Source organism: Rhinoderma darwinii, chromosome 2, assembly GCF_050947455.1.
Source record: "Rhinoderma darwinii isolate aRhiDar2 chromosome 2, aRhiDar2.hap1, whole genome shotgun sequence".
In the NCBI taxonomy this organism is placed as follows: Eukaryota; Metazoa; Chordata; class Amphibia; order Anura; family Rhinodermatidae; genus Rhinoderma; species Rhinoderma darwinii.
The window spans coordinates 323,539,376-323,555,241 of NC_134688.1; the positions used below are offsets into that span (position 1 = coordinate 323,539,376).

The 15,866-nt window shown below is 41.3% G+C and overlaps 1 protein-coding gene across 7 annotated transcripts in view; it reads right to left on the minus strand.

Annotated features, from left to right (window-relative positions):
* Positions 1 to 2,783: 2,783 nt before the first annotated feature.
* Positions 2,784 to 15,866, minus strand: part of NAV1 (neuron navigator 1) — a 735,938-nt gene continuing 722,855 nt past the window's right edge. For all 7 annotated transcript variants that reach the window (XM_075853621.1, XM_075853615.1, XM_075853622.1 and 4 more), the window contains 2 exons: positions 4,910 to 5,107; positions 2,784 to 3,917 (listed from right to left, as the gene is read on the minus strand). In XM_075853621.1, the coding sequence (XP_075709736.1) occupies positions 3,822 to 3,917; positions 4,910 to 5,107 (294 nt within the window). In that variant the 3' untranslated portion in view covers positions 2,784 to 3,821. The remainder of the gene's footprint in view (positions 3,918 to 4,909; positions 5,108 to 15,866) is intronic.

Consider the following 15,866-nt stretch of genomic DNA (forward strand, 5'->3'; position numbering starts at 1 on the left):
GCGGGTCCAAACCGCAGGCCTGACCATCAAGCCCGGAAAGTGTCAGATAGGCATGACGGAGGTGCAATCCCTAGGACACAGAGTGGGCGGGGGGACTCTGAAACCAGAGCCCGGGAAGGTAGATGTAATCACAGCCAGGCCCACCACAACAACGAAAAAACAAGTGATGTCCTTTTTGGGTACTGCTGGGTACTACCGCAAATTTGTACCTAACTATAGTGCCCTAGCGAGGCCCCTGACTGAACGAACCAAGAAGAAGCTGCCTCAGATAGCGAATTGGACATCCGCCTGTGAGAACTCTCTTGCCACACTGAAAGCTGCCCTTGCCAGTTCTCCAGTGTTGCAAGCCCCAGATTTCACCCGAAGGTTCGTGGTCCAGACTGATGCCAGTGCCTATGGCCTGGGTGCGGTTCTTAGCCAGATAAATTCAAGGGGGGGGGGAGAACATCCAGTTATGTATTTAAGCAGGAAGGTGGCATACGGCACCGTAGACAAAGAATGCTCAGCCATAGTGTGGGCCCTGCAGAAGTTGCAACCCTACCTTTATGGGCGGAATTTCACTGTCGTGACCGATCACAACCCTCTTAACTGGTTACACAGGGTAGCGGGTGATAATGGCAAACTACTGCAGTAGAGCCTAGCTCTACAGCAGTATGACTTTATGATCCAGCATAAGAAGGGAAGTGAACATGGGAACGCCGACGGGTTATCCCGCCAAGGGGATGTGCTTGGGAAATGACCTGTAAGTCAGTTTCCCAGAGCACATCACAAAGGGGGAGGTGTGATAAACCAGTCTTTGGGGGATGTAATATACTTAATTTTCAGGTTGTGAATCAATCTCCCATGCCATATATAAAAGGGAGAGGTGTCATGAGTTATGTTTTAAAGCCCATGTATCAGGTAAATGTCCCTGACTGTGGGCGATAATCAGGATGTACATACTCAAATTAGTTTGCATGTCAACACAAGAACCAACTTTGTCTCCGTGGGGCTCCCATCACACCTGGGTGCTAATATAATCAATACTTTGGAAGCCAGACAGCTAGACTCCAGTACCCACGTCTACAGAAATGGCTGTATGAGACAAAAGAAATATAATCCTTCAAAGACCCCCTGTCATAATTCATATTGTATATAACCCAGCTAGGTGTATATGATCCAGGAACTCAGACGCTCCTTGGGTCTCAAAGCGCATGGATTCGCGGCCATGAGAAACCCCAGAACTGAATGTTGGTTACAATTATTAATATTTCATTGTCATGTTTGGTATACCAAGGTTGATTAATATATGCCCGGGAACTTGTCGGACATAGTATCTCGCTACGAGATTCATATAAGGAGTTATGACCGATTAGAATTGTGTCTGGCAACTTTCCCTGTTTTGCATGTAATTGACCATTCTCCTTCCACCTGACCAGGAGGAGGGGTGAGTGGTCTTGTTTGGACCCTTTATAATAGCATACCAAGAAATACACAGTGTCAGACCACAGGAGATGCGACCACATTGCAGTTCTGTCCACCTTCAAGCTGTTCTCCTCAGCGGGATCTCTAACCTATCAAATACGTAAGTGGTCTGTTATTCTTTGCTTTATTCCTTTTATTTTGTAACTGTTTTGCTTATATGTATGTTATTTTATTTACATAATTTTTTGCAACCTTTTTGTAAGCACTGTACTTTCGTATAATAAACCTTAAAATTAATAAGTTTGTTCCTTGCTGCTCTAAACCTACCCACAACCTCGAAGAGGAAAAGCATAACCTGTTGAATGCTATTTAGATTCAGTGTGTGCCTGTGTGAACGTGTGCATTACCAGGAGGAGGCTCTTGTCGGTCTAATACGGAAAGTGGTGGCAGCGTTTGGTGTGGATGTGTGAACTGGTTTTGGGGTGCGCTTTAACTCATTGTTAGCCTGTTGCGATAGGTGTGTGTAATAGTGAGAGTGGACAAGCGGAGTCCCCCTTTACAGTAGCATCCAAGTCACGTGTGTCGGGAGTGGTGTTCGTGACAAACTTGAATTTAGCTTCCTATTTCTAAATCCATAAATAATGTAAGAGGGTTCACATTCTTGCTTTAAAATTGAGCATTCGCAGTTTGTATATTAAATTCTAGATGATTCCACTCATTAGTGCTGTTCCACAATTTTTCCACAATATCCCTATTACCGTGATAATTTATGATAGCAGAGGTGTAAGACGAGAACTATTGTAATTATGGGTAAAAATAAATGGAGATTTATAACAAATGACTACTTAGATATCTGTCAAAAGTGGCAAAAAGTCAATTGTGTTGTTGATTTCTAAAGAGCTGAGAAAAAAAACCATATGCATAATAGTTAATGGATCATGCCAAGTCTAAAAAAAAATGTTTATACAGCATTTAGAATATATTCCACATAGTTATATTTAAACCATATTGATTAAATTAAATAGAAGGGCTGGAGTGATAGGGCACATTTTAGTGCGACCACAATGGCTTTACTCCATACTGAGATTAAATTGACTACTTATATCTTAAAGGTCCTATATAATGATATGGTGTAAACATGATGAAATGTTCATAATACTGAATTCAGATCATCTTTTCCGGTTGTAATGAATTTATGTATTGATCATTTGCTTTACGTCACTTGACAAACAGAGTTCTGCAAAACATGTAGTATTTCAGTAATTATCAGGGTAAAAATCGACAAAAAAAATAATTTGCCAATTATGAGTAGAGAAGTTTTGGAATCTATTTTTTAAAATTTAATTAAACATTTATTTAAAATTCTTATATTACATATTCCAATTTAGTCCATTGACATCACATTTATCTATTTTATTTAATGTTATGTTTTGCTGCAATTTCTAGTGAATTGCCATGTTGTTCTTTGTTTCACAAGGCTCTTGTGTTATAGTGCATCCTAATTGTGTGGTTCACAATGAACCCCTATTTTCCTTACAGAATATGAGAGCTATGAACCTGAATGAAAATTTTCCAGAACATGTAGCAGTATATAATCCCAGATATAATGTCTCGCACGCTCTTATTTTGAGAATGCAAGGGAGGGGACTCCTAATTTGCAGCAAGGTTAGAAAGACAAAAAAAAAAAAATGGCATGAGGAATATGCTTCATAAGAGAAATTATATTTGGGTTTAGGCCCACACAGCGCAGTTTGAGGCAGCTTGTGATGTATTTTGATTCTTCGCCTTTTCCTTTTTTGGATCTACTCCCTGGTTTTGGACAAAAAAATACATCAAACACTGGATCAAAATTGTACTGTGTGAACAACGACTTACATTACATTATTTTAGATGGGTGCTTATCCAAAAGCTGATGACCATACGTTCAATAATATCTGAAAAATCTGTCAAAGTTTCATCTAGGCAGTACAGTTATACTAGTAATAGTCTTGAAAATGAACATTATGGTTTTCCATTTTTCACGCAAATATATGTATTAAAAACCAACATCTACCTTTTATTTTCCTTGGCATAAGAAGATGCCACCCTTGGAAATATTAATTAATAGCTAGTAATCAGGCCTGCGAAACAAGTTTAACTAATAGGAAAGGAAATAATAAGAAGTAATTTCCTCCTAAAACTTGTTTTTTCTAAAACATATAATTTAAAAAAAATGCTTTAATTTGTAGCAAGATTTTCTTTCTGAGTAAGAATGACATAATTATTAGGTAATACAGGTGAAATAAGGTAATAACAAGTTGAATAAACAGAGTGCGTCATCTGACTAATGCAATCCCTCTCTATTTTGTGACAAGGGTACTGTATAGAGGGTAGATTTCCTATTGTGATTTGACTGTTTTCAGAAGATATTAAAATCTTCAGATGGTGGAAGATAGATCAATGTCACACATGGTCTCTCGGTCAGGTGATTCAATAAAGTTGGCTGCTTCTTGGAGTTTTAAGAGCATTGCCATCTGCAAGACAAAAAATATACATATTGATTAGGAATATTCCATTATACACCAGGCAGGCAATCTTTTTTTAGTGCTAACATCATCTTTGGCGGCCCATGCACTAATTCCTTGGATGTCTACAGTACAGTAAGATTTCTAGATAAAGAGCATTTTCCCTAAAACAAAAAACAAATAAAAAAAAATAAACAGCTCAAAAGTCCATGAATTGTCCTCTTCTATCAAATTGTTCAGTTGTTACGCTATTCTATTCAGTCATTTGCTATATCTCATCTGCGATTACATTTTCCATGCTGTTACTCAGAATTACCAGGCTTCTTAATAACAAATATGCCTAGTTATGCAGTAATAAAGCCCCCGACCATTGCTGCATAAATAGGCAGATTTGCTGTTTAGGGCTGAGAAAACAACTTCTCTGTGGTCACTGTAATTGTGGCCATATTGGTATTCACTCAATTTTCTGAAGCTGCTAAATGGAATTTTTAACAGGAGTTCTTATATTTAGTGTTTTCTTTTCATTTTTAAAGCCTGTTTACACATGTAGATTATTATAACTGCAAGACAAATCATTACTATTCAAGGGATTTACAACAATGATAATGATTAGTGGAGTGTATGAACTATATGCCATTACACTTTTAGCTCCCTTGTTCCTCAGCTTTTTTTTTTACATTTGTCTTTATAAATATGGCCTAAACTGCGTCTCCTTGTTTACCACACCCACTTTTCTCATCACTTTCCAAATTTGGTGGGCAACGAGAAAAGTGGCAAGTTTCACCACAAATTTTTTTAACCGTTTGCAACTTTATTTTGCAGTTTATTGCAAAAACTGTCATAGACTACTTTGTAACTGCGGGCTACTAAATACCGTATGCAGTTGCATATGTTGGGGGGTTTATTTTCGGCATACACGGCACATATGTGTCGAGTGTAAACAAAAAACGTGATGTGAACAGAGCCTAGGCGTGGTTTTATAAACTCAATGTTTGGTGTACCAGTGGGTCTGACTCCAAGGAAGCTGGTGGTGATTCCTTCACAATGCGTTCCCTAGGAGGTGATGCTGAAAGACTGTTGCCCATACTGGGTTGTGGTAGATGTAACAACTTTGACTGGTCCTGTTGTGCCAGAGGCCAGGGTAGTGTGTCCCTAACCCACTCAACTGGGTCCTCCCAGGCAGCTCTCTGTTTATGAACCTATGGTAAAGAAGAGAGCAGAAAGATAAATGTACAGAGTGTATGGAATTATTTTCTAAGTCAATTGCAGCTTTAAGACAATACAATGCAAAACATTTACAACTAAACTTAAATTGGTGAAAAACTAAATGTAAGATACAATCAATTATTTTGTTTTTGTCTTATAAAACAAAATACATGTTTTACTAAATGAAATAGTATTTTCTGCAACAAAGCTGTATTTAATTTGCCTATACATATTTTTAGCAAATTACAGAAAATATTTGCATAAGAATACTGTGGCACCTGATGTAAAAATATTTGGTTTGCACCTTATGAAACGGGTAGCTTTCCTTCTAGCACTATATGTGGGCGCTCTCTGGCTGAGAAAATATAAACATGAGGCCACTCTCTACTGGAGCACAGTATACATGGGATGGTAAGAATGCAGGGAAGAAGTCAGAAGAGTCGAAGGATCTGGTAAAAGTATCTGCTCTATGATTCTTCTCAGCAGGTAGCTATGTGAAGACGAAATTAAATTGTGTGAAGAGCTTACCATGGAACATAGATCTGTGTTTAGAATTAAGACCCAAATGCAGGAAGGAAATTTCACTGCAATGAAGCCACAGGCTTCCAACTATTATGTACAGGAAGTGGATATGCCGGGAAGATGTGATCTGAGTCCTCCTAGCATTTTGCTGTATGCAGATTGCTGCTATTAGTCATCTATTGACCTGCAAACCAATAGATCAATAATACATATGATCTGTATATAGAGGACTGCTGCGATAAAACAGATCATGTAGCCTAGTTCACATCTGCGTTGGAGGCTCAACTAGAATATGGCATAAATATCTGATATATGCTGGTCCCACCTCTAGGACCCGCACCTGTCTCCCGATCGGGGATCCCCTGACCCCGTCCCAGGCGAGACGGCTGCTGTCCACCATATCCAGGTGGAGAATTAGTCCAGAGGTGGCTGGGAATTCCAGAAACAGCTAAGCCTGCTTAGCTATGCTGTTTCCATAACTCTCTAATAGAATGGAGATTGGGAGATAGATCAAGACATTTATAGCATATCCTGTAGATATGCCATAAATATCAAAGATGGGAATGCCTCTTTAAGCCTGTGAGGTGTACAAATTGCCCATCTTCTGTTGCATCACTCACTAATGAATTCCAAACTGCCTCTGGAAGTGACAGCAGCACAAGAACTGTGCATTGGGAACTTCATGAAATTAGTTTTCATGGTCAAACACCTGCACACAAGCCTAAGATCTCCATGTGCAATGGCAAGCGTCAGCTTGAAAGGGTTAAGCACACTGCCACTAGAATCTGGAGCAGTGAAAACATGTTCTGCATCAATCACGATTCTAGTTTCAATATCTGGCAGTCTGATGGCCGAATCTGGGTCTGGTGGATGCCAGGAGAACGCCACCTACCAGAAAGCATAGTGCCTACTGTAGAATTTTGTGGAGCAGAAATATGCCTGGGGCTGTTTTAAGGGTTTGTGATAGGCCCCTAATTTCCAGTGAAGGGTTAATGTTAATGTTACAGCACACAAAGATATTCTATACAATTGTATGCTGCCAGTTTTATGTCAACAGTTTGAGGGAGGCCCTTTCCTATTCCAGCATGACTGTGCCCCGTGCATAAAGCGAGGTCTAGACATGGTTCGACGAGTTTGGTGCAGATGAACTTAAAGCGAAACTGTCATGATTTTTTTTTATTAAGTTATGTGTTTTTATTTAATAAAATATTATATTGACTTTATTTATTTTATCACACACAATGTTTTTTTTTTTTAACACTTTCTTACTTTACTGGGGACTGCCATGTTTTATTTAATCTGTGTATGTGTCTCTTAGGGTATGTGCACACGAGAGGTGGCTTTTACATCTGAAAAGACAGACTGTTTTCAGGAGAACACAGCTGCCTCGTTTCAGACGTAAAAGCTCCTCCTCGTATTATGCGAGGCGTCTTTGACGCTCGTAAATCTTGAGCTGCTCTTCATTGACTTCAATGAAGAACGGCTCAAATTACGTAGCAAAGAAGTGTCCTGCACTTCTTTGCCGAGGCAGTCAATTTACGCGTCGTCGTTTGACAGGTCGTCTGCACAGTACGTCGGCAAGCCCATTCAAATGAATGGGCAGATGTTTGACGACGTATTGGAGCCCTATTTTCAGACGTAAAACAAGGCATAATACGCCTCGTTTACGCCTGAAAATAGGCCGCGTGAACCCAGCCTTAACGACACATGCACAGATGGAATACGGCAGCTACATTGCATAGGACCCAATGAATGGCTCTCGTTCATTGTATCCTCTGCTTCTGCTATCTCACTCTGTACTGACCCAGCATAGAAGCTGGTTTGTAGGGGGAAAGCCGGCGTCATTATGAAGACCGGCGCGACCGGCCGCACTGCAGGTAAGGTGTGTGTTTCTGTCTGTATCCATCTCTCTCACAGCCCCCCCCGTGCGCCCCTCCCAGACCTGCTGTAACTGTGTGTGTATAGCAGGGCAGTGTGTGTGTGTGGCAGAGCTGTGTGTGTATGTAGCAGAGCTGTGTGTATGTGTGTAGCAGAGCTGTGTGTGTAGCAAAGCTGTGTGTGTGTAGCAGCGCTGTATGTGTGTGTGTAGCAGAGCTGTATGTGTGTGTGTGTAGCAGAGCTGTGTGTAGCAGAACTGTGTATTAGAGATGTGTGTGTAGCAGAGCTGTGTGTGTATAACTGTGTGTGTAGGAGTGCTGTATGTGTGAGCAGCAAAGCTGTGTGTGCACGTGCAGTGCAGTAAAGCTGTGTCCTTTTTTTGTGCAGCGGAGTATGCACGGGTGCCGTTGATCCTTCATAGCCGCTTATCAACTGTTTAGAAGAATAAGCGGCGAGCACCCCAACACACAAATCTCCCCAAACATGCAACTGCACCACACACAACCCGCCCACTGTTCTTTTTTACGCAAAACGTTTTTTAAAAACGCTTGTGTAAAAAACGAACGGCTTGCTTTCAAATTGATGTAAATGGGAAGTTTAATCAAGCGTTTGACGCTTTATTTGCGTGTTTTTTTACGGATTTTGTGTGTGCTTTTTGGCGCATAATTAGGACTCCCATTAACTATGGGAACATTTGGCGTGTTTTACGTGCAAAGGAATTAACTCGACACTTCTTTATTTACACAACACTTTTTTAAAAACGCGTGTGTTAAAAAGCGCGTTGTATGTACTAACAGCGCACTTTACCAATTATGTAAATGAAAAGCGTAATCAAGCATTTTTTTGATGCCGTTTTTGGCAAGTAAAATGCGCTAAAAAAACACATCAAATGCACGCAGAATTGAAAAGTCATTCACTTCACTTTCATCATTCTTTGGGTATGTGCACGCGTAGTGCTTTCAGCCGTTTTTCGGGCCGTAAACGTCTCGAAAAATGGCTGAAAAATCGGTGGCCTACAAACATCTGTCCATTGATTTCAATGGGAATGACGGCGTTCTGTTCCAACGGGGCATTTTTTTACGCCTCATTTTCAAAAAACGGCACATAAAAAGACGCCCGCGAAAAAGAAGTCAAAAACGCAGCGAAAAGTGCGAGTTTGATTAAAAAACGGCTGAAAATCAGGAGCTGTTTTCCCTTGAAAACAGCTCCGTATTTTCAGACTTTTTTTTTAGTAAGCGTGTGGTGTGCATAGTAACCTTTTGGTGTGCATTGTAGAGTCACTGCCAAAATGAGAGCCGGACAATGCTTAGCAATTTGAAGACACCTTTTCCTGGCTTGTAGCCAAAAATAGGGAGGGGGGGGTGAGATTTCCTCCCACATTTATAGCAGCTGTGCTTTACCTTATTCACTTTGCTGTAATTCTGGGAAGTGCTCCCTCTGGTGGCCAACATAGGAAAACATGCCAAATTATTATTTAATTTTTAATACATCCCACCATGTGGAAGAAAAAAAAAAATACAGCAAAAAAACTTTAAAAATATAATAAAAATAAGTAACTTACTTCAAAAAAAATATTTAATTTGTGACAAATTCCCTTTAAATGGCCATCACAGAGCACGGACCTCAAGACCATTTAACACCTTTAGGATGAATTGGAACGCTTAGGGTAACTGCACACGACAACGCCAAATACGTCTGAAATTACGGAGCTTATTTCAGGAGAAAACAGCTCCTGAATTTCAGACGATTTTACAAGTGCATGCGTTTACTTTGCGGCGTCTTTTACGGACGTAATTGAAGCTGTTCTTCATTGGAGTCAATGAAAAACGGCTCCAATTACGTCCCAAGAAGTGTCCTGCGCTTCTTTGACGCGGCCGTAATTTTACGCGCCGTCTTTTGACAGCGACGCGTAAGATGACTGCTCGTCTGCACAGAACATCGTAAGACCCATTGCAAGCAATGGGCAGATGTTTGCCGATGTATTGGAGCCGTCTTTTCAGGCGTAATTCGAGGCGTAAAACGCCTACATTACGTCTGAAAAGAGGTCGTGTGCACATACCCTTATTGTGGTGGTGACTTTCTAGTTCAACATCAGTGCCTGACGTCACCAATGCTCTTTTGGCTGAATGGGAACAAAGTCCCACAGACACACCCTAAAATCCTATGGACAGAGTTCCCTGAAGTGTGTAGGCTATTATAGACACAAAAAAGGGCCCAACTCCATATTAAAGGACGGGTGTCGCGAAAAAATTCTATTTTTATATAATATTGCTTTTAGTATGTTATTAAAATAAATTTTATTTATTTGTGTGTTTGTGTTTTACTTTTTTCTTTTTTCTAACTTTTACTTCACTATGGGGGCTGCCATTTTTTTTCATCTCTGTATGTGTCGATTAACGACACATACAGAGATGGAATACGGCAGCTACAGGGCATAGGAGTCAATGAACGCCTCCCGTCCCATTGCTTCTGCTCTTTGGCTCAGTACTGCGCAGACGCAGGTCAGAGTCACACAGCAAAGCAGCTGTTTGCAGGGAGATAGCAAGCGCCATCATGAAGACCAGCTGCACTGCAGGTGAGGTGTGTGTCTCTGTCTGTCCCTCTCCAACGTGCCCCTCCCCCAAACGGGCGCCCCCCCCCTGATGGGCCCCACCCCCAAACGGGCACACCCCCCCACCCCCCGACGGTCGTGCAGGAGACTCTGTATAAAGGACACATGATGTAACTGTCCTGGGAAAGCTGGGTGATAAACAATATGCCCGCTGTTAGTGTGGTACCCAGCTTTCCCAGACCCCTGAACGATAAATCTCTCTTGTTGTGCTGAGAAATTCATTTGTCACATTCCCAAACAGTCTCAGTACAACTAGAGAGATTTACCGTTCAGGGGTCTGGGAAAGCTGGGTGACCACCATTACCCCTCCTACTGGAGTGTGAGAGGTTCATTAGTCACATCCCCAAATACTCCAGTAGGAGGGGTAATGGTGGTCACCCAGCTTTCCCAGAAGCAGATATAACCAGGAAAGGGCTGGATGGACTGGCTGAGGGTGAACAGGGTTTTTGGTGATCCCCCTCTGTCATGTGATCGGACCTAGGTTACCGGTTCATCAGACGGGGTTCATGTGACTATAAATCTGTCCATAACAAGACAGTTCACTCAGGACAAGCCCTACCCTCATGCCATAGTTGTATGGTTCTGTCTGCAGTGATGGCAGTGGGTGGCTCTGACACCCGCTTCTCCCGTCGGGTCATCTCAGGACAGAAGGGGTGTCCGGATTGGAGACACAGCGCCGCCCCTGTCCTGAAGTTGTGTCTGGTATTGCAGTTCACCTTCATTGAAGTGAATAGGACAGAGCTGTAATACCACACACGACCTGAGGACAGGTGCGGCGCCATGTTTTCCTGGACGACCCCTTTAAGACATTTCCCTTGTGTGTGTGGCAGAGCGGTGTGTGCACAAGCGCTGATACTTCATAGCCGCTTATCAGCTGTTTTGAAGAATCAGCGGCGAGCACCCCCCCCCCACACACACACACACACACACAAATCCCCCCCAAACACGCAAAATCAAGTGTAATCAAGCGTTTTTTTAATGTGTTTTTTTTCACGTAAAACGTGCAAAAAAAAAAACGTATCAAATACACGGGGTGTGAACCGGTCAACTGAAAAGTCATTCACTTCACTTTCAACATTCTAAGGGTATGTTCACACGCAATGTTTTCAGCTGAAAAATCTGAAGCAGAACGCCTACAAGCATCTGCCCATTGGTTTAAATGGGAAATACGGCGTTCTGTTCTGACAGGGCGTTTTTTACGTGGTCGTTTTCCTAAACTGGCACGTAAAAAGACGCCCACCAAAATGAAGTGCACATCACTTCTTGGGACGTTTTTGGAGCCGTTTTTCATTGACTTTATAGAAAAACAGCTCCAAAAACGGCCGTTAAAAAACGCGAGTTTGATTAAAAAATGGCTGAAAATCAGGAGCTGGTTTCCCTTTTGGTGTGTCCTATAACTTCTGCCAGCTGCAGAATCACACCCAAAATGGCTGCCGGACACTACTTAGCAATTTGAAGACACATTTTTCTGGCTTGTGAGAGGGGGGGTGAGGTTCCCTCCCACATTTACAGCAGCTGTGAGTCAGGTTGCTTTGCCTTATTCACCTTGCTGTAATTCTGGGAAGTGTTCCCCCTGGTGGCCAACATTGGAAAACATGTCAAATTATTATTTAATTTTTAATACTTTCCACCATATGGAAGAAAAAAAAAATACAGCAAAAAACGAAAAAAATATAACAGAAATAAGTAACGACACTTAAAAAAAAAGGTTTAATTCGCGACACATTCCCTTTAAAACATACCTAACCTTTCAGCTGACTTTCAGAATAAGCTGTCGTATGTGAGTACATGAGAAATAAAAATATTTCTTGCCATTAAATGACTTGTATCCTGCAATTTTTAGCAGTTTTCCACTCTGCAGGCCCTAACTTTTATTCTCAGTTTTGCCTGAGATAGTGAGTGCAGCCTGCTATCATGTCTCCGATACAAAGAACACACAGAGAAGAGAACATCCTGCTCGCCAGAGGTCGCATTAACACCTGTACAGGCAATTTTAAGCTTCAAAAACAGTCTCATACGTATTTTTACGCATGATACTGAATACTACATACCTCCCAACTGTATATAAACTCGAGAAAAAAGAGTCCAAATTATCCAAATGTTTAAAGAGGCTCTGTCACCAGATTTTGCAACCCCTATCTGCTATTGCAGCAGATAGGCGCTGCAATGTAGATTACAGTAACGTTTTTATTTTTAAAAAACGAGCATTTTTGGCCAAGTTATGACCATTTTTGTGTATATGCAAATGAGGCTTGCAAAAGTACAACTGGGCGTGTTGAAAAGTAAAAGTCCAAGTGGGCGTGTATTATGTGCGTACATCGGGGCGTTTTTACTTCTTTTACTAGCTGGGCGTTCTGACGAGAAGTATCATCCACTTCTCTTCAGAACGCCCAGCTTCTGGCAGTGCAGACACAGCCGTGTTCTCGAGAGATCACGCTGTGACGTCACTCACAGGTCCTGCATCGTGTCAGACGAGCGAGGACACATCGGCACCAGAGGCTACAGATGATTCTGCAGCAGCATCGGCGTTTGCAGGTAAGAAGTACATTTTAATAAAAATGGATACAGGTAATGCATGACATAAATAGAAGTTTAATACAAATAGTGTATAGTGTAGAAAAATCACTCTTAGAACAATATTCATATGAGTGAAAATAAGTCAGGACAGAAAGACAGGGAAAAGTGAAAGTGAGATGTAAATACTCACAGTTCCTGTCTAAATAAATATACAGAGAGTCCTAATTATCACTACAGCATGACAAAGTCGTAGTCAACTGCTTACCCATATTCAGTGGTGTAGTGGTATGACCCAGTGGCTAAAGTGCTGCCCCTCCCAACCTCCCAACTGTCCCGGGACAGTCCCAGATTCCAGTTTCCTGCTTCAACATTCACTGTGTAATGCCGGCCGTCAGCGGCTCAGGACAGACAGGTGCGATGCAGTGACATCATAGCGCCTGTCTGCACCAAGCCACTCATAGCACAGACAGGGGGATCTCCGCCACACGTCGTGGGAATGGGGCTAGGTAAGTATTTTTTTTACATTTCTTTTTTTAGGCATTATCGGGGCATTATACTGTATGGGGGCAGCTATGGAGCATTATACTGTATGGGGCAGATGTAGGGGCATTATGATTTATGGGGCAGATGTGGGGCATAATACTGTATGGGGCAGCTATGGGGCATTATAGTGTAAGGGGCAGCTGTGGGAGAACATTGTACTGTATGGGACAGCTATGGGGCATTATACAGTATGGGGGCATCTGTGTGGGCATTAGTGTGTGTGGGCATCTATGTTGGCATTTAGGGGGACATTTTAGTGCATGGGGCAGATATGGGGCATTATACTGGGTCGGGTCAGCTTTTGGCATTATACTGTGTGGGATGCACTATGGGGGCATTATACTGTGCAGGCAATTATACTGTGTGGAGGCCATTATGAGGGCATTATACAGTGCGAGGGGGAACTATAGGGCATTATATTGTATGGGAGGCACTATGGAACATTATACAGTGTGTGGTGCACCATGCGGGCATTATATATCTATCATTAAACAGGCTCTGTCACCAGATTATAAGTGCCCTATCTCCTACATAATCTGATCGGCGCTGTAATGTAGAACAGCAGTGGTTTTTATTTTGAAAAACAATAATTTTTTAACAAGTTATGAGCAATTTTAGATTAAGGGCTTATTCAGACGAACGTATAATACGTCCGTGCAAAGCACATGATTACGCGCCTCGCACGGACCTATGTTAGTCAATGGAGCCGTTCAGACTGTCAGTGATTTTCATGCAGCGTATGTCCGCTGCGTAAAACTCACGACATGTCCTATATTTGTCCGTTTTTCACACATCACGCACCCATTGAAGTCAATGGGTGCGTGAAAACCATGCACGGCACATGGACGCACTTCGGTGTGCCGCGCGTGATGCGCGCTACTGTAGTCAAAACTATGAATGAAAACAAAATCACCATGTGCTTTTCTGTTTACAAACATACAGAGTGTCATAATGATGGCGGCTGCGTGAAAATCACGCAGCCGCGCTTCGTGATATATGCTGCTGACACACGGAGCTGTTATCGACATTTTGCACGCGCAAAACGTCGCCTTTTTTGCGCGCGCAAAACGCACACGCTCGTGTGAATCCAGCCTTATGCAAATTCGTTTCTTAATAGACAACTGGGAGTGTTTTTACCTTTTACCAAATGGGCGTTGTACAGAGAAGTGTATGATGCTGACCAATCAGTGACCAATCAGCGTCATACACTTCTCATTGTTCCAGCCCAGCTTCTTTCTCTGCACAATCACACTGTGCATGCGGATCATGTTGGGCTGGAACAATGAGAAGTGTATGACGCTGATTGGTCGCTGATCGGTCACTGATTGGTCAGCGTCATACACTTCTCTTCACAACGCCCAGTTGGTAAAAAGTAAAAACTCGCCCAGTAGTCTATTAAGAAACTAATTAGCATAAATCTAAAATTGCTCATAAATTGCTAAAAAATTATTGTTTATCAAAATAAAAACAACTGTTGTTATCTACATTACAGCGCCAATCAGATTATTTAGGAGATAGGGCACTTATAATCTGGTGACAGAGCCTCTATAAAATGTTTAATTAATTTTTAATATATAAATATTTTTTTTTACCGAAATAAAGAGATATGGAAATTCCTGCTTAGCTTTTTCTAATTTACGTAATTTATACTCTTTTATCTTTTAATCCCTCCCTTTTTCTTTTTCCACTTTAATAAATTATTTAAAACGCACCTTATGTAGGCTTTATGTGTAACACAAAATTCCACTGTCAGTTTCACCATTATCATTGAATTAAAAAATAACTTTAATATTGGCTCATTTAATCTCCACCCATTTATTTTCCCTATTCTTTTCCTAATTAATATTCCCTAATTAATATTACTTTTCCTAATTAATATTTTTATTTAGGTGTTATTCATTTTTGTGGGGAAGGTCGGTTATGTTTTTTCTTACCCTCTCTTTCTTGCCTTATCTCTTGTATGGCGCCCATTTGTCCATATCACGTTAAAGCTGTTGTGTCACCACAGACATTTTTTGCATATCCACAGTCTCCAGATTCCCGTTCTGTTGTGCTCTTAAGCTCTGCCTGGATGTGGCAGTCAGCAGCCACCTCACCAGGTGGTCAGGGGACCCCTGTTCGGGAAATAGGTGCAGGTTCCAAAGGTGGGTCCCACGGTCATGTGTGTATGCCATAAATGTTTGTGGTGACATAAACCCTTTAAATTACGTGTAAAGTATTGACACAATGTAAGAAGGTTCAAATTTCCCTGAAAAAGAAAAAGGGCATTTATGGTGTATGAAATATGTGCGCCAGAAATAATATGTATTCAGGAAACACATTTCACTCAGGGACATATCCAAAGTGCTATAAAGAAAAACACAGAGGTGTTATGAGGTTATTTAAAAATTACTTTTCATTTTTAGTAAACAAAGACATTAAAGACAAAGCAGTCAATATATTATCTTAATAGGAGAAATAAATTGAAGGATTATATGTATTATAAACTCCTATGCGTCCCCTGAGAATCATTGGTTATTCCTCGAATTTATTATAAACTATAGAAATTGAATTAGGGCCTGTTCACATCAGTGTTTAGTTTCTGTTCATCTGTTCCGTTCAACCTTTCCATCGGAGGTACCGATGAACGGAAAGCCGAACGGAAACTATGTCTTCCGTTTTCATTACCATTGATTTAAATG